Source organism: Natrix helvetica (assembly GCF_964273705.1).
Source record: "Natrix helvetica genome assembly, chromosome: 1".
Classification (NCBI taxonomy): domain Eukaryota; kingdom Metazoa; phylum Chordata; class Lepidosauria; order Squamata; family Natricidae; genus Natrix; species Natrix helvetica.
Genome location: NC_138548.1, coordinates 220,586,612 through 220,604,937, shown reverse-complemented (window position 1 = coordinate 220,604,937; position 18,326 = coordinate 220,586,612). Strand labels below are relative to the sequence as shown.

The following is an 18,326-nucleotide window of genomic DNA, read 5'->3' as shown; positions in this document are numbered from 1 at the left end:
GTAATAATCTTACATTTATAGTTAATTAGTTTTCCAATAACCAAATCATGGTTTTTCTTCAGACCACTGCACAATATATTTTCATCTGAAAATATGACGCCAATCTCATATTTCAAACCTTGAAAGGAGAGGAAAACAATTTTGGTTAAATGGTATCAGTAGATTTGCAGTAGATGGGACAAGAGAACTGAGATATTATCCCCAATGTCCCCATTCTTTCCATGATACCAAGGGAGTCACCCCCCCAAAAAAAACAGGAACTACACCAGACTCACATTTATCTTGAGTAATCTGTTAAATTAGCTGTGATATGTCAGGTAATTATAACTTTAAATATATACCTGTACCTATACCTACACATGTACATGTGTGTGTATGTGTGTGTATATATATATATATATATATATATATATATATATATATATATATATATATATATATATATATATATATATATATATATATATATATATATATATATATATATATATATATATATATATATACACACACACACACACACACATACATACATACATACACATACATACGGTACATGCTTTGATTTATAAGAATTAAGCCCTCCTGTAATCCATAGTTTCATCTCATTAAGCATTTGCACTTCATGGAGATGTTCAAAAGATTAAAATTTATTCCCCAAATATTCATAGATGTTATTGTTCATTTAGTACATTCAATAACCACACCACACTACTGTAAACAATGAAGTTCTTTTAAGAATTAATTCAAGCAATTATTTTGGAAAGGGCAACAATGAAAAAGAGCAAAAAGGTGGGGCAGGAGCCAAACAACTATATAACAAAGCATTTCAAAACATATTTAAGTGTTTAAGCAGCTGCATTCATCCATAATTACAAGCAAAAAGTAAGACATTTCTTTTGATGTTTTATTGGCATTAAAATGGCTGTAACTTTGGCAATAGTTTCAGGGTAAATACCTCCCTCTTTCTTTTAAAATGCTTAGATCTGTTTGTGATGAAGGCTGATGTTCGTACTTCTTCAAATAAGTGAGAGTCAGACAATATATAGCTTCCTGAAAGCGCTGCAGAATTTTAGCTTAGGAAAGCCCCTTATGTTTTCTAATTATGATATGGGAAAGAGATATTAAATTAAAATATACATGACAAAACACTCTTACAATGTCAGAAGATTCTGACCGGCTTTTTTTTTTAGTTTGTGTAGGTCTTCCAATTCAAAGATAAACAGACACGATCTTTCACTTGACTGCATCTGCACGAAGACCCAAAATAGAAGCAGTGACTGTAGTCAGGAAGCTCAATCTATACAGCCTCTGATATACAGTTTCCTGCTTGAGCAGGAGATTGGACTAGAAGACCTCCAAGGTCCCTTCAAACCCTATTCTATGTTCTACTGGAATGTAAAAAAATAATAATCAGTATCTCCGCACAATAATCAATGTTTGCAGTAGTGACGAATATCTGTATCTGAATAATTAATGTTTAAAAATCATTAACTTTCATAACAATTAAGCTAGGATTTTAAAACAAAGATTAATTTCTTGTCAGTTTTGCTGTACTTTTACCATCTTGTTTTCAGAAACCTCTCTAAAGTTTGCTGTAAATTATAGCGTCACTTGTGGGGAAATAGCTGTAGCAATAGCAATAGCAACAGTGCTTAGACTTTACAGCACTGTCTGAGAGGTTTATAACATCAGACTATTGACCCCAACAATCTGGGTCCTCGTTTTATTGACCTTGGAAGGATGGAAGGCTGAGTCAACCTTGAGGATTGAACTCCAGACTGCGAGTAGTTAGCTTGCAATACTGCATTCTAGCCACTACCAGGGCCCTTGGACATGACAAGGCTCTGTTATTGGCCAGTCCTAAGGTTGTTTGGGAAAGCATGGCATCAGTTCTCGTTGCCCAACTGCACTTTCTTGAGAAGTTATGAATCATATTCATTCCAATTCATAGATTTAAAAAAGTAAGTAAAGAGCCTTAAGAAGTACAGACCTAAATGCAAAAACTCATGGCCAACTCACAGGAGCTTATTCTCTGGAAAGATAATGGACAGCAACAAAATACTATCAGGTAAACAGATGGCAGGTCAATTGTTATTGATTTCCAGCAAAAAACGAGTGCAACTTACAATATTTGAGGATTCCTAAAAGGCAAGTCGAGCCTTTCAGTAGAAACACTGAAGACTGTTATCTCTCACCCAATCACAACACCCCATGTTAAAAATACATTTCAGTGGTTAAACGTTATGTTGTTCCCATAGTCTCTACTTCAGCCTAGTGTATCCATGACTTCTCCTCAGCAGCAGCTGTTTTGCCTCAGAAGGAGGCACAAAGTAGTATTGCAGGCAGTGGAGGAAAGAGGTATCCAAAACTTTCCTGAACCTACAGCCCCTGCTATCTTTTGCTACTTCTCCGTGTCTCTTTGCCATTGCTGACTGGGTTTGAGGAGGACCCTATGCTTGATGAGTTTCCACCTTGATGGTTGGGTTGACTCCTAGTGATGCGACTGGTGGTTGGATGGGTTGAGATGCTGGGTTGGTGCAGAGCACCACCGGAGGGGATCAACCCATTGCCATTCTGGTTCTCTGCAGCTGAAGCCAAATAACATAAAGGAACATGAAAAGATATGAGTGAAACAAGATTCAATGAAGCTACAAAAATTCAGTGTAATCTTGAAAATCAGAGTACATTAAAAAAATCCTGTACTGCATTCTCAGACAAGGGCCCGTAAAGGAGACCAAAGGAGTATGAGCAAGAAAATGATTCCCCCCTCACCTGACCCCCCAAAATAGGTGAAAAGCAGTGGTGGGTTGCTACCGGTTCGGCCCGGATCAGCCGAACCGGTAGTAGTGGCGGCGGGAGGCTCTGCCCACCCTCTTAGACGCTTCTGTGCATGTGCAGAAGCATTGTGCACGCACGCCGGAGTGCACCCAAACCGGTAGTAAAAAAATTAGCAACCCACTTCTGGTGAAAAGGTAAAGACGCCAAAGGGGGACACATTTGCTTGTTGGTTTCTAGGTTGTGGCAACTTGATTTTGGACCTGGATTTCATTTCTTTGATTACAGTACAAATGCCAGATCCTCTGGCAGGTGATTCTCCAAGTTCTCCAAGTTTGCAGTAAGTTACCAGGCAATGAGACCCTGGATGTGTCCTGCCAATCAAATAGAGGCTAGCCCAGAAGCTGAGATTGACATCACACTAAGCAGGGTTAGCAGCCTTCTCAGGGGCAGTTTTCCAAGGAGATACAATAATTGAAGGGGGGGATGGGCAGAGGAAGCTTCATGAAGATAAAGTGCTCTAAGTCTACCACAGGAAAAAAGTCCCAACAGCCAAGAATTCTACCCATCTTTTAATGGCCCCGTTTCAGTTCACTTTTGGGGAGTTTGGGAGAAGTCTCAGGTGAAGGTTGAAGGCCTCCCGCTCCCTTCTCCACCCTTACCGTACTTTCAAATCCCCACATAAATATTGTACCAGTGAAGACTGCCTTCTCTGATACTAAATCCTGAGATGCTGGGAGAACTCATGTGGCCTCCTGACTAGTGCATTGATGTACGGCCTGTTGACCATGCAAAGCACTAATGTTATTCCTATGTAACATTGTCATAAATCATGGTTTATAAACCACAGTATCTAAATTAATAAAGGTAGGCCTTGACTTACAACCATTGAGTGACTGTTCGATGTTACAACAGAACTAAAAAAAAAAGTGATTTAGGAACATTTTCAAATTTACGACTGTTACAAGTATCCTCAGGGACACCCAATCAAAATTTGGGTGCTTGGCGGAGACGACTTCCGGCAGCTGAAGGCGACGGTCGCGTGCGTCCGCCTTCTCACTGTTTCGGTGGGCTCCCCTGAATCCTAGGGGGAGCACAGGGTGCCTTGGAGGGGCGCCCTGCCATAGGGGCGGCTTGCTGGGACCCCCTGAAGCGGCGGCAGCCACGGGGGGGTCTCCAGCTTTGCCCCAGGAGCCGGAAAGCGTAGGGAGCACGCGGAATGCCACCGCGCGCTTCGCCGAACGCAGCCTGGAAGGAAATGATCAATCTGAATGAAACAGATGAAGTGCGGTGAGGTGGGGGGTCTCCCCAGGTCTTTTACTGTCTTTACTCTATTGACTGTTCTGCAGTTTTTTGGGGGGGACTTTGTTTCAACCTTTGGAGGAGTTAAGACTGGAGGGGGGGGGGAATTTCCACCCCCCTTGGTAAAGCGGCACTTGGAAAATCTCTCCCTTGTATGGGAGAGAGAGAAAGTTTAAAATCTACTTTCACTTCCCTTAAATAATGGGGAACCACAACTGCGAGAGAAAGGGTGGTTGAACTGATTCTTCTTTAAACTATGCATGGGAACTTTGATTTTGTTGTTTCCTGACCACCTGTACTGGCTGAGCCAATATGGCCAACTTCCTCCTTCTTCCTTGTCTTTAAGAATGAGACTCCTCCCTTGGAAAACTTTATGGCTTTGAACTAATTTCCACCCCAGAGACCTCCAGGAGCCTCTTCAAATACGTTTTTCCATGGATTTGGAATATTTTGATCCACCTATCTGCTCTAGTTTTGTATTAGACGATTTATTCTCCCCTGGACTTGCTTGCCTGGTGATCCCTACCGGCTGTGCTTTCCCACAGACACCATTTCTTTGTACAGAACAATAACTATCTCTGAGCTTCATGATGGGTCCAAAGAAGTTACCACCTGGAAAGGCCTCATCGGCCCCGACATCTTCCACGTCCAGCCCTATTCCTCACCAGTCACAACTGGGATCTTTTTTACAACATAAAGCCCCTGAAGAGAGTGCAAAGGATTTGTCTATTCATCAGATGCTTCAATCCATCTTAAAGGGACAGGACGAAATGAAAAAAACAACTGCAGGACTTAAATGAACAGTTCAGAGAGACGAAACAACAAACCATACGGAATGAACAGAGGATAGGTGTACTGGAGAAGGGTGCGGTTGGGATGAGAGACGAGCTGAAGACAATCCAAAGGGGGAATGTATAATTTGAGAATCGTGATAAAAACGGAATTTGAAAGGATGTCTTTTTTCCTTAGGTTCCAAAACTTGCCAGATGTTGAGAATGAAGATCTTAAGGAGATTATGACCACAATATTAGCAGAATATATTAATAAAGATAAACAACAGCTTTGGTGGGATATCGACCTGATCTATAGGATTAATTCAGCCTATGCAAGAACACACAATGTTCCAAGGGAAGTTCATGTTAAATTTTTTAGAAAAACCACAAGAGATGAGGTTCTAGGAGCTCAAAGGGGAGGACGATTAAAATATAAGGATAAAGAAATAACCATTCTTAAACAGATCCCAAAGAAAGTAAGAGATAAGAGAAGGAAATATTCCTTCTTAGCAAAAAAATTATAAAATAATGGGGTCTGGTTTAGGTGGTTGTTACCAGAAGGCATGTTGATTTTCTGGGAGGGCAGTAGAATTAGAATCAACACAGTTGTGGAAGCAGAGGCTTTCACTAAAAAACACAGTGCTCTCTTAGGTGACATGGGGGATGTTACACAAGAAACAAAGGAGGGAGGGGCTGAGGCTCAGCCGGTGGACGGGGGGGAGGATGTGACAACTAGAAGACTCAGATCACAAAAGTGATTTGAAATATTATTGCAAATGTTGTTACAATGTACTTTTATGGAAGTGATATAAAACAAAATGATTGAAACATACTGATGATTTTGTGTTAAACTCAAAACTGCTAATACCTATGTAAATGTTGATAATTTTCTATTTTTTTGTAAAAGTTGTGAGACCTGGGGGGGCTTCTCCCCCCCGCACGATGTAGCTATCAAAATGTTCTATAACCTTTTAATCCTTTTTCCCTGTAAAACTTTTAAAATCAATAAAATTTGGACAATAAAAAAATTTGGGTGCTTGGCAACCGGCACAGATTTACGACAGTTCCATTGTTCCAGGATAATGTGATCGCCATTTATAATCTTCCCAGCTGGATTCTGAGAAGCAAAGTCAAGGGGGGAAGCCAGATTTGCTTAATGACTGCATGATTTGCTTAATAATTGCATTGATTTGCTTAACAACTGTCACAAAAAGGGTTGTAAAATGAAGCATAACTCAACTTAACTGCATTGCATAGCAACCAAAATCTTGGGCTCAGTTATGATTGTAAGTCAAGGACTACCTCTATGTCACATTAAGCTAAAACCAAATAAATCATAATTAACATGTGTGCAAACCTATCAAAATGAATGAACAGAAGGAATATGATGTAATAATCTATGCAAACCTAGCTACATGTTTATGCACGAGCCAGCCAATTAATTAGCCCTCCCTATTTATAAATCTAGAAATCAGATTGTCAGAATGTCATCAAGGCAAGAGCAGACCTTACTGTCACTAGCTTGGATCCAGGTGTATTACCTGCTGATGTAGAAGGTCCTGATGTAGTTTGAGAGGCTGTAGGGGCTGCATTATCATTCGGTGTCTATAAGACAGAACCAAAACAACTATTTTAACCTATGCAGAAATTCTAGATGAAAAAGTCCCTGGGCCTATTGTTGTTAATCGCGAAGTCATGTCCGACCCATCGCGGCCCCATGGACAACATTCCTCCAGGCCGTCCTATCCTCTACCATGCCCCAGAGTCCATTTAATCTCAAGCCTACTGCTTCAGTGACTCCATCCAGCCACCTCGTTCTCTGTCGTCCCCTTCTTCTTTTGCTCTCAATTGTTCCCAGCATTAGGCTCTTCTAAAGCATAAACTATACCAAATTAGAAAACAAAATCCTCTTTCACAAGACAACAAGATCTGGCTGGCATGATATTATCTGCTAAGATGTTGTGTGGAAAATATTACTGAGAGATGAGTCCAGCCAACTAGCCAGTAAATTTGCTCCCATTTTAAGTCCTACTCATACTGTTGAGTTTGATCCATCCAGGCATCCAATAAATTTGCCAAATCTATATCCTGAGATTTTATATTGTTATTTATTAGATTAGATTCTCATATTTTCTCAGGAAACTCAAGGCTGGAAATATGGGGATTTTGTTCCCATAACTCGATGAGGCATGTTTGGCTGAGATTGTATATAAATCCACCTGGTGAGTCTGCATGACTGAGGATGGACTTCAATCAGTGCAATCCAAGCAGTGGTGGGTTCCGGATCCTGTTGCAACCGGTACGGTGCAATGAGGCCTGGGGTCCACATGAACGCACGCAGCACGCGCACATGCGTCCTTACCTCCTGCGACGCTCCACTACACCTCCGCAATGCTCCACTACGCCTCCGGGACGCTCCACTACGCCTCCGCAATGCTCCACTACGCCTCCGCAATGCTCCACTACATTTCCGCAATGCTCCACTACGCCTCTGCGATGCTCCAGCTGCTTGGCGGAGCATTACACAGGCGCCGTGCGCATGCGCGGAAGCACCAAAGAGCTCAAATATAGGTAAGGACAGTGGGTGGGCCCTCCGGAGCACTGTACCGGAATGGTACCCGGTGCTCCCAGCAGGCACCGGTATGCCCATACCGGGGTGTACTACCTACAACCCACCACTGAATCCAATGCATTAACCACTACACCACTCTTTTAAAAATCATGCAGGAAAACCCCCTCAGCTTCTGCTTCTGCGTTCACATTTCATCAAAGTGGCTCTTAAATATGCGAGAACTCTCTCAGGTTACAGAACTGAAAGGTTTATTATCTTCCCCTTTTTAAAAGGAAAATCCAGGATAGGCTACCCAGCTTTGGGTGTCCATGAGAAGGGTCAATTTCTTCACTGTGGCTGGTGTAATTAGATAACTGAAGCTGTGACTCTTTTTAATGGCTACCACATGTATTGCCTGCACATAAAAGGAGTGAGACCTGCAACCCTGGTCTTGTCTGACACTTGAGATCCATGACACCTTCTGTAGTCATGATCTGAATCTACAGACCTTGGTTGGGACTAGCAGAGGGTGAAGCCCAAAACATCGGGCTCACTTGTCCTGCACTAGATTGTGTAATTAGGTTGTGTACGCTCCCTCAGTTGAGATTGACTTCTGAACACTTTATGGAGGCAACCATATACTGTATATGTCACTGTCAATAGAACTAAAGAGGTCTTTCTCATTCCTTTTTCAAGAATGTTTCTCCCCCCATTTTTCAACTTCCTGGCTCAATCAATATCTCTAATAGTGGTTGTAGGAATCTTATCCATGTAATAAGAAAGTCTCCTTTAGTTTAGCTTCTGAGTCCAAGTTGGGTCAATACTGCCACCTGCTGAAACTTTCTCTTGATAGGCATATGTAAAACCCGGCTTCTACAAAATCTAAAACAAGCATGGGATTTTAAAGAGAAGAAATGCAATAGTGTGGTTATCACAAGTGACATATTTTTAAAGGATTCTCCTTCAGCAAAAAGAAATGCCAAGAAAAGTACCAGTCACCATGTAACTAGGAAAGGAATGGTTCTTAGGCTTATAAAACCCATCATTAAACATTTATTTCACATCTCAACATCAGTTCAGACAAAGATCCTTGCATTTTTCTTAATTTCCATATATATATGTGTCTGTGTGTGTGTTTGTGTATACATATATACACAAATGTGTGTGTGTGTGTGTTTAGAAGCAATCTATTACTCTACATATCATTCATCATTCATAGTTCAGTTTTAAAGATTATGTCCAACCTACACCATCTCTGAGTTATATAAATAACTAATTGAGAACAACCAAACTAAAGCAATTCTTATACTTACATTCTTGTTTTGTGACTGCTGGGCGACATAGTCAGGATTTGGCTCACTGAAATTTGGCACTTCTGAATAAATCATACAAAACCTAGAGAGCAGAAGATGCAACTGTCATTCCACTGATGATTTTTTTCTTTGTTCTTTTTAATTCCCTCTCTTCAATAATGCATACTGCCCAATGCTGGAAACAGAGTAATATTCCCACAGATGAATTAGTGATTCAGAAAATTTTAGATTGTGCAGAAATGGACAAGTTAACATTAAGATTAAAAGACAAAGAAGAGTCTGAATACTATGAAATTTGGGATAACTGGTATAAATGGTTGCATAACAGGAATAAAGTTAATTCAGCCGAGAAACAATAGAGAAATGTATAGAACTGTAGATGAATGTATGTAAATATAGAAGCGATATAAGATATATACAGGTATGATGACATAACAATGTTAATGTGATGATTGTAAGATGTTATAGAGGGAAAAAAACAATAAAAAAATCTGCTTTAATAATGTACACTGCCCTGTCGTAATGAAACCGCAATATGTCCTATAGCGGCTTAGAGCTCCTTTGAAAAAGAAACCCCCAGTCTTACAATCAAAGTGGCTTGAGAACAAAAGAAAAAAAAAAGTTAGACAGAAGAAGGGAAACAAAATGAGGCACCACTGAAATTATAACTGGGATGGAAATCCATCTGGTAGCCTAAGGGTTATTGCTAAGCTTCCTTTGAAGATAAACTGAAGACTGCCACCCCTCCCCCGCAAAGAGGTGCTAGAATGTCCCTTTTCTCCCCTCCAATGCAGCAAGATGGCATAAACAATGCAAAACAATCCTGAACTGCCTTTAACTTTTCTCTGGCAAACACAAACTTTTAAAAGCTCCGCTCTTCCAAACAATGAACTTTCAAGGGAGGTGGGTGAAAAGAATAAAAGTAGGAAAATATTAACTCAAGTTTTTGAAATTAAAACTTGACCAGCCAACAGTGGCAAACCCATGAATCTGTTGTTAATGTTCATATTGTTAATAAATGAAAGAGATCCAGAGGTAGATACTAACAGTGACGCAAGATTATTCAGAGTCAGCTCCTGTTAAAGATCAAAGGAGGCGGGGGGGTGGGGAGTAGCTGTGTCTCAGACATCAACTAGGAAATGCTTTATTTGACCTTCTAGTACTTGGACAAAGTTGTTTTATTACTCTGTACTCTTTATGTGCATGACTGCATTCCCACTCACACTAGTAATACTATTACTAAATTTGCAGATGATACTACAGTGGTGGGACTCATCTCAGTGGGGGAGCCGTTGCTTTCGTGGTGTGGAGACAAAAACTTGGTCCTTAACACCAATAAGACCAAGGAGCGTATAGTGGACTACAGAAGGAACAGATCAGACATCCAGCCCTTGCTTATCAATGGAGACCGAGTGGAGCAAGTGACCAGTTTTAAGTTTCTGGATATTATCATAAAAGAGGAACTGACCTGGGGCGTTCACATTGCAGCACTGGTCAAAAGGGCCGAGCAAACATTATACTACCTGAGACTTCTCAGGAAGCAACAATTGAATGAAAAACTGCTGGTGACCTTCTACCGCTGCACCGTAGAGAGTATTTTAACTTACTGCACCTGTGTCTGGTTTGCCAATTGCACAGTGGCAGATAGGACAGCGCTCCAGAGGGTTAACGTCATTGCCCAGAGGATCATTGGTTGCCCTCTCCCCTCTTTGGAAGAGCTTTATAGCTTCCACTGCCTTAAGGAAATTTAAAGCATTCTTAAAGATCCATCTCATCCTGGGCACCCTTTTTTTGAATTATTACCATCTGGCAAACGGTACAGGATAATAAAACAAGGACAAATAGGCTGAATAACAGCTTCTATCCCAGGACAGTAACTATATTGAATTTTACTGTATAGTGCAATATTAATGCAATATCAGGTTTTCAATTTCAATTATACAGCACATGACGGATGTGTGTTTTTATTTTTATAGTTATAATGCACACTGAAGATGGCATTTAATTTCGTTGTACGATGTGCAATGGCAATAAAGTAAACTAAACTAAGCTTATCTGGGCATTTAAGATAACTTCATGGTTAGTGGAATAAATACATCAAAATCATCCTAACATTAAAACTGAGCTTTGAGACATTGAGAGATCCAGCTTTAAAGGGGGAGAAATCAAGTGGATTAAGAGGGTACACATAGCACCTGCTGGCAGTTCCTTAAATCAAACACATCTTTCCAAAAAAATGTGAGGCAGCATCTGTACAATCCCAGAAAAGATGCAGCTTCTTCATGAAATTGAAATTTTATGAAATGAAAGAGCCAATTTGGTTTACTGGTTAAGGCATCAAGCTATAAACTCGGAGACTATGAGTTCTTAATCCTGCTTTGGGGCATTAAAGCTGGCTGAGTGATTTTGGGGCAGTCACTCTCTCTCAGTCCAAAGCATTTTGTAAGACTGTTGTTGTGGGGAAAATATGAGGAAGGCGTATTAGATATGTTTGCTGCCTTAATTATGTATAAAGATAATGGCAGGATTAAAATAAAATAAATTTTCAAGAGGACTTACATGATCACCCCCATGCATTCTGAATTACCTTTTCCCCTTTGACCTGCACATACTTAATATTATTCCTTGTCCTTTTCCACTACATTTTTCTTCCAAGGCCCGTCTTTTTAGCCTGAACCTGTATAGCTCTATAAATTGATGTAAGAATGGCTAATACATAGCAATACATAAACAGTTTAATAAAAAGCATCATAACAAATCTTTACCAGCACAAATAACTGCAATAATTCAGTGTGACATTTCTCAATGAAATATTGCTGGGAAAACTAGAGGTTCACTGTAAGACAAAACATAAAATGTATCTTGATACAAAGTGAAATGTAAATTAAATATGGCATAGGATGGAGACATTTATCCTAGGGCAGTATTGGCGAACTTTTTCGGCATTGAGTGCCAAAACAGGAGCATGCGTGAGTGCGCGTGCCGGAAACCGGAAGGGCAGCCGCCTGGTGCGCAGGCACCCGCCAGGAAGACAATCTTCTGGTTTCCGGAGCATGCATGTGCACCAGCCACCTGGCCTGGGAAAAAAAGTCTACCTAACCATCCCCTAATCCTAGGAAGATCCATTGAAATAAACTGTGATCCTTACTCTCCTACTTTCTGCAGATCTCCTCCACGTCCAGTGTACAGTGTCAAGCAGCCTTTGAAAATCGATGAGTACCTGATAAAGAAAAGACTCATGATTAAAAAGCAGCAGACAATTCCCAGTTTTTCTCAAAAATAAATCTGTCTTTTTGGTGCATCACATGAAAGTCTACCTGTATACTATCTGTACGGTGCTTGTTTGTCCCTCACTGAAATAAACCAACCTTCCACACAAAAATAGTATTTGGTGCAAGAAAGGAGATTATATGTTCTTAAATCTCATTGACACCAGTGATACCTTGAATTCAACAGATAATTTCAACCGAGTACCCTTGAATTAAAAAAACTTACTTCCAAGGAGCCATGTAGGGGATCATGCTTTGAAGTTTTCTAGATTTGCTCCAATTATTGGAATTGAACAGAAATGTTTAGTTAGTTGGGCTGACTGCAGAGTATGGCAAACTTATTAGTGTGTTGGGTCTTTGCTAGCATGTTCATTCATATTTGTACAGAACATCAAAAAAAGTCAGAGCAATCTTACAGGGTGCTCTACTTGTATACAGGTAGTTCTTGTTTAGTGACTGTCTCATTTAGCAATTGTTCAGTGTTATAACAGTGATAAAAACTTTACCACCAATTCTCACATTCTCAAGCCTTGTAGGTCTCTAAACCAGAGGAAAGCTGAAGATCATAAGATCACAGCAATGGTTTCATTTAGCAACTGCTTCTCTTAACAACCGAGTTGCCAGTCCCGACTGTAGTCATTAAAAATAGACTACCTGTACACCACTTTTAATAAGCAGATTCATGTGTTCTGTGTTTGGTTAACTATCATTTACTGAATAAGCAAAATTGGATGGGTTCAAATTACATACTGAGCCATAAATCATGATTTATAAACCACAATAGCTGGGTTCAACTCCACATACTAATTAAGCAAACTAAATTATGACCAAGGGCAATGCATAAAGTAAGCTTAAGTCTGCCTTTGTGTAAATAAGAGGAAAATGAACCTTAAAAACAGCATGTACATTTGCCGAAGAAAATATGTACAAGTCTAAGAATTAGGTTAAACGTTGCAGATCAGATTGATCTCAAGAATTATATGCAGTCTTTAAATTAGAGTTGATGAAAGCTCATTCTGCTGGATCTAAAATATCTGGTAGCCCAAGAGTGCATGGCCAATGATGAGGATTGTTGGAAGATAATAGTTCAGCAATATCTAGAAATCTCAGATTCCCTCTCCCCCACCACTTCCTTAAACGTTCCTAACAAAATTTAGAAAAGTGGTGTGAAACACGTTAAATAACTAATTTGTATGAAGTAATATCAGCACATTCCACAAAACAGCCAAATCATACTTGCTGCTCTCTTAACATAGGGTTTAGCCATACTCTCAAAAATAGCTCTTCCCTCAGCTTCTCCCAAGCTGTTCCTCTTGGAAAAATCCCCCATACCCTTTGGTGAGTCGGATGATATCGCCCGGCTGGATTAGATTTCCAACATCATCCCATACAGAGATGTTTATGCTGCCTGTTTTGTCAGCTACTTTACAGGTCCGTACTTCATGACCATCCTTTGTCTTGGTCACCCGTCCTAGTGATAGAACAAGAACCACAATTCAACACAATTGCAAAGATTTGTGAAGGAGAGGTTTTATCCATCACTACTTCACTCCAAGTACATCCCACCTTCACCTGCATATTCCTTTAAGACCAGAAGTTTAAACAATGAGTCTCAGTCTCAGTCTCTTTCTCTCTCTCTCTCCCTCCCTCCCTCCCTCCCTCCCTCCCTCTCTCTCTCTCTGTAAAACTTGAAGTAAATTGTTTAGGTTATCTAAAAATTACTCTTTTTGCTGAGAGTTCAGTGTGCTTCTCCTTATCATAGAAACGTCTTCATGCTCAGCAGCAGTAATCATGCCATACAGGTAGTCCTTGCTTAACAAGGATCATTGGGACCAGGATTTCCATCACTAAGTGATGCGGTCATACACTGCAACCTCACAACTCTATTGCTAGCAACAGCAATTTTGGCATTCCTTGTAGCTATCTTTAAGCAAAGCCTGTCGTAAGTTTGAACAGTCACTGAATGAATGATCATTAAACAAGACCGGTATTACCTTCCCCCGCATCTAAGACTGCAGTTTTAAACCCACTTAGATGTACCGTAAGTAGATATCATTGAATTCCCTAGGATGTAATTTATATTAAACTTTGTAAAGTATTTTTTAAACTTACAAGCCAATAAGTAATACAAATTGTTTGGAGTACAAAGGGGTACATCGGAAATTAAATATGTATATTATTCTTAAGGATGTTGTTTTTTCTTCTTTTTTAGCATTATAAATAATACTTCAGTTGAGATTTTGGCATTAAGCTCAAAAATATATACTTCTGCTTTGTATTATGAAAATAGTTCAATGTAATTTGTTTGGTATGTTTTACCTTTCACTAATGCTATTTTAAGCATTAAAACTTCAGTAATTATCTGTCCATTTATATAAAGTATCTTTTTAAAAAATACAATTTTGTTTTAAATGCATTTTTAGTCTGGTCAATAATCAACATTTCTTGGAGTAAGACAGCAATTAGTTAATCAGTGAAGAAAATGAATCATTACAAAGCAATTACAAAAAAGGCAATCAAATATTTTATCCAGAATTTAAGCATTCTAGTGAAATAAGCATGTAGCTTGCTTATATAGTGATTTTAAAAAGCAAACCTGTCTTCTCTTCCATGTGACTTACCTGTTTCCAGCACAATGAATATAAGATTTAGATTTTTCATGCCTGGTTTAATATCCTTCACCAACGTTTCTGTTGTCATGTTAAGTGGCTTCTGATTTCCAATACCTGGCAAATAATTTTAAGTAGTCTTATATGCATAGATAGAACAAATAAGAAAATGTTGATTGTAGTAGTTCTATTCTACTTTAATCTTGAAGATATTAGTTATATATTCTTCTACTGATAGAAAACACAGCCTGAGTCTAAATATGCAAGACTATAAAGACATAGATATACAAGATGTTTAAGTTAAATTTATTCTTCCCATTATAACATTCTTCCTTCTGCCACAATTACTTACAAGAAGTTGATATATCTTGTGCCCAATACCAAGAGAGAAAGTGAACAAGACTCACCTTTAAACAAAAAAAATGCTTCTAAAGTACAGTAATGTGCAGACATCCTCACATCTGTACTTTTAGAAGCATCTTTCTGTTTACAAGTTGTTCACTTTCTCTCTTGAATATTAGCCTATAATGTTTAAAAACAAATAATGTAAAATATTGTTCTGCAAGTGCCTTGTGATTGTGGATAGCTTTCGGTTGCAGCTTTTCCAGTTTGTCAGACTCATAAGAGTCTACTCTAAACTCTGGTATTGAGCAAAATAGTATCAACTTCTTGTATCAAGTAATTGTAGAAGAAGGAAGACAGTAGGGTTTAAAATAAATACATTTTAACATACAAGGGCTGGATTGAACTAGCATATTAAGATATACAGTAATTTGATTTTTTCCCCTTAATCAACAGTGATTTGGTAAGCAAATTAATGGCTTAATATATAAACCCAACCAATGTTATCCAAACCAGCTGCCTAATTTGGAAAATAAGCTTTGAAAAATCCAAATAAAAAACAACAGCAAAAGGAGTTAAAGTACATATGCAAGAAATCAATTTCTACAATATTTGCCTATCAATAAAAAAGAAGAATTTTACTGGAAATATGTGCAGGAATATGGGCTGAATTCTGTATACCGTCTCCAGGTACACACATCTATCCCAAGCACACCTTAATTCCCTTGATCATAAAACACACATCTCTACGTTTATGACAAACTTCCTTGACAGGGATTTCAAATGCAAATGTTTTACATACAACTTCTACAAGCTACACAGAAAATCACTGTAGTTTTAATCAACTCACCACAAAAGACAGCCTAAGAGCTTTCACTGATTACAACCTTAGAATCACATTTAAAAAAAAAATAGATTTCTTGTTTCCCTATTGCTAACAGAAGCTTTCTGACACTCCTTGGTAAATTATAAAGAAAATTACTCTCTCCAGTACACTCTTGACTGTAATCAATCCAAGTATCTAAAAGGATGGCTATAAAATATACCCTACCCTCCCCCATACCCACCCCCAAATTCCATCCATGTTTAAACTGCTGTTGCCGATTTTTTCTTTTTCTTTTCAAATTATGAGCTCATTCTGGTATTTTATAAAAGCTAGTAATGCAATTTTATCAGCTTTTGGCTGCCACTGATCATTGTTACAATACCTACTTTGAACAAAACTTAATAATTTTTCAGCACATGTAGAAAGCCAGTTTCAAGGTAGGTTGTGTAGCATCCTTGATCTGGTAAGAGGTTTCATTCCACTGTGAAAAAGAAAAACAAATAAAGTACTTTCCATTGTTTCTTAAGGAATCATTTATCCTCCTCCTGATCAAGTTACATCTTCTAGCAGTTTTTTTGCTACGGGATTCCTCTCCGTATGAAGCAGATACTGTTGCTTTTAAATAATATGCTTGCATTGCAGTAATACAATTAAATGAAACATAGTTTAAAAGTTCAATAGAACAACTTTAGTCAATATGCTAGTGAGCAGACTCGTTCCTACTGAACATGGATTCTGCTGGCCCTGCAACATGTCCACATGTTTTTTGTGCTACGTCCAAAGCAACAAACAGTCTGCCGAAATCGCATATCCTTCTTACTTACAATCTCATGGCTATTGATTACATCTTGCATAAAAGAAAGTCCCCATCCCCACTTTTTCAGTGAAACAGCCAGATGAACGTCCACTTGCAGACATTCCAGGAAGTATCCTGCAGCGTCCAGTCCAGCCAATCACAGCACCAGACAGTCCTTCGACATGTAGGAATGTTCCAATCTTCCAGCCAATTGCAAGCTGAGAAAACGTTAAAGTGACAGTACCAACAACTGTGGATATTGCAGGGGGAGATCCGCGATTGTCCATGGTAGCCAGAAAACAGAGTCTGGTCTGGAGCATCTTTTTAAAAGACTTTATTGCAAGGCGTAGACTAGAATTTCATGAAGTGCAGCTCGTTTTATCAGACGCGTGGAGTAGGTCATCTGTTGTACGATTTAGATAGGTACTGTAGTGTACTTACAGATGAAGGAGGGAGAGGAAGACTGTGGATGCACATATGAAAGTTGCATTGGAACAAATTACAAATGGTTTATCAATTAACAGTTTTAACGTCTTAAAAATCTATTGTGTTTGTTAAGATCTTCTGAAATAGCCTGAAAGGTATTGATGGAAGTATAGCTGTCTCAATTTTTGACTGCCAACAAGCAATTACAAGTAAGAGTGTTTTCTACCCCGAAAAATAATTTGCAATTTATTCAAATCTTGATGTTCAAGATCTAAACTAGTGCACTCAAGACATTCAATATTTCAATCAGTTTTGAAGTTAGCACATCATTGAATGTTTTCCTTTTGGGTTTAGTTCAAATATGGGCACAAGCTGGATTGCAAAAAATTAGAAAAAAACAGTACAATGAATGGACATCTTTGTAACGTGCCACAAAATATCCCTGATTTATTGAATGCATTTTCTGTGAAAGGTTAGATTTAGATTGATATGTATTTTCTATTGATTATATATACAGCTTTTGCATTTAATAAGAATATGCATACACTTACCTATTTTCACTTAAATAAGACTATCTTTGCATTGATGTGACATGATTATTCAAAGGCCCGGGAGATTTTAGCTATATTCTAATTACTGAGATCTGTCTAGCTGAAGGTGAAGAGTCTCCTTCATGGAGATCTATCCAGCGAGGTGTTTTATTCTGCATCATTTGCAACCCGAAGACAGGATTGGCAGAGTGTGGCAACCGGTTGCCACAAGATCCTAACTGTTGTGGAGTGCCATTCTACAGGTGGTCAGTTGTTGTTACATTCCAAGCCGAAGGGATCATTGTGGGTTTCCTCAGCCTCTTACTACTAGGTGATTTCAACCTCCTTTCCATGGGATCTGAGAAAAGCTTGGGAATTCATAACCAAACATTCACCGTGTAGTAATATGTCAATTATACAGTTCTTGGGAACTTTATTTACTAAATTTGTACGACACCTGACTCCCAGCAAGTGTGCGCAGTTTACAAACTCTTTAAAAAAACAAATCAAGACTAGAAAACAACAAGAGCAAAAACGGCAGAGATAACAAGTTCAGATTGGAACAATGAGAAAGAAGAAAAGAGGACTTTAAGCATGCTTGCCAAAGGCCTGGGCAAAGAACCAGGTCTTCGGGGCCCTTCAAAACGCCAGTCAGGTGGAGGAGGCCAACTTATGTAGGGAGGAGGGACCTATTAAGAGGATTTGCCCCAAATGTATGGTGAATCCGCTTGTTGATAGCAATAGCACTTGGACTTATATACCGCTTCAAAGTACTTTACAGCACTCTCTAAGCAGTTTACAAAGGCAGCAT

General features: G+C 39.0%; 1 protein-coding gene and 1 long non-coding RNA gene across 3 annotated transcripts in view; one reads left to right on the top strand and one right to left on the bottom strand.

Moving 5' to 3' along the window:
- Window positions 1-12,016, top strand: part of LOC309392477 — a 28,652-nt gene extending 16,636 nt beyond the window's left edge. Inside the window, exon 4 of the long non-coding RNA XR_014175452.1 lies at window positions 11,883-12,016. This is a non-coding gene — a long non-coding RNA (uncharacterized lncRNA). The remainder of the gene's footprint in view (window positions 1-11,882) is intronic.
- On the bottom strand, window positions 631-16,714 carry NABP2 (nucleic acid binding protein 2). Of its 2 annotated transcripts, none has more exons than XM_081953691.1 (8): window positions 16,588-16,714; window positions 16,146-16,244; window positions 14,608-14,712; window positions 13,319-13,457; window positions 11,866-11,937; window positions 8,718-8,799; window positions 6,395-6,458; window positions 631-2,591 (listed from the first exon to the last, which is right to left on the bottom strand). In XM_081953691.1, exons 3-8 carry the CDS (start codon window positions 14,684-14,686, stop codon window positions 2,395-2,397), a joined length of 633 nt encoding a protein of 210 aa, XP_081809817.1. In that variant the 5' UTR covers window positions 14,687-14,712; window positions 16,146-16,244; window positions 16,588-16,714; the 3' UTR covers window positions 631-2,394. The 2 variants fall into 2 exon arrangements, with proteins under 2 accessions (XP_081809817.1, XP_081809818.1); XM_081953692.1 differs by having other exon boundaries at window positions 16,150-16,244.
- Between the last annotated feature and the right edge of the window lie 1,612 nt (window positions 16,715-18,326).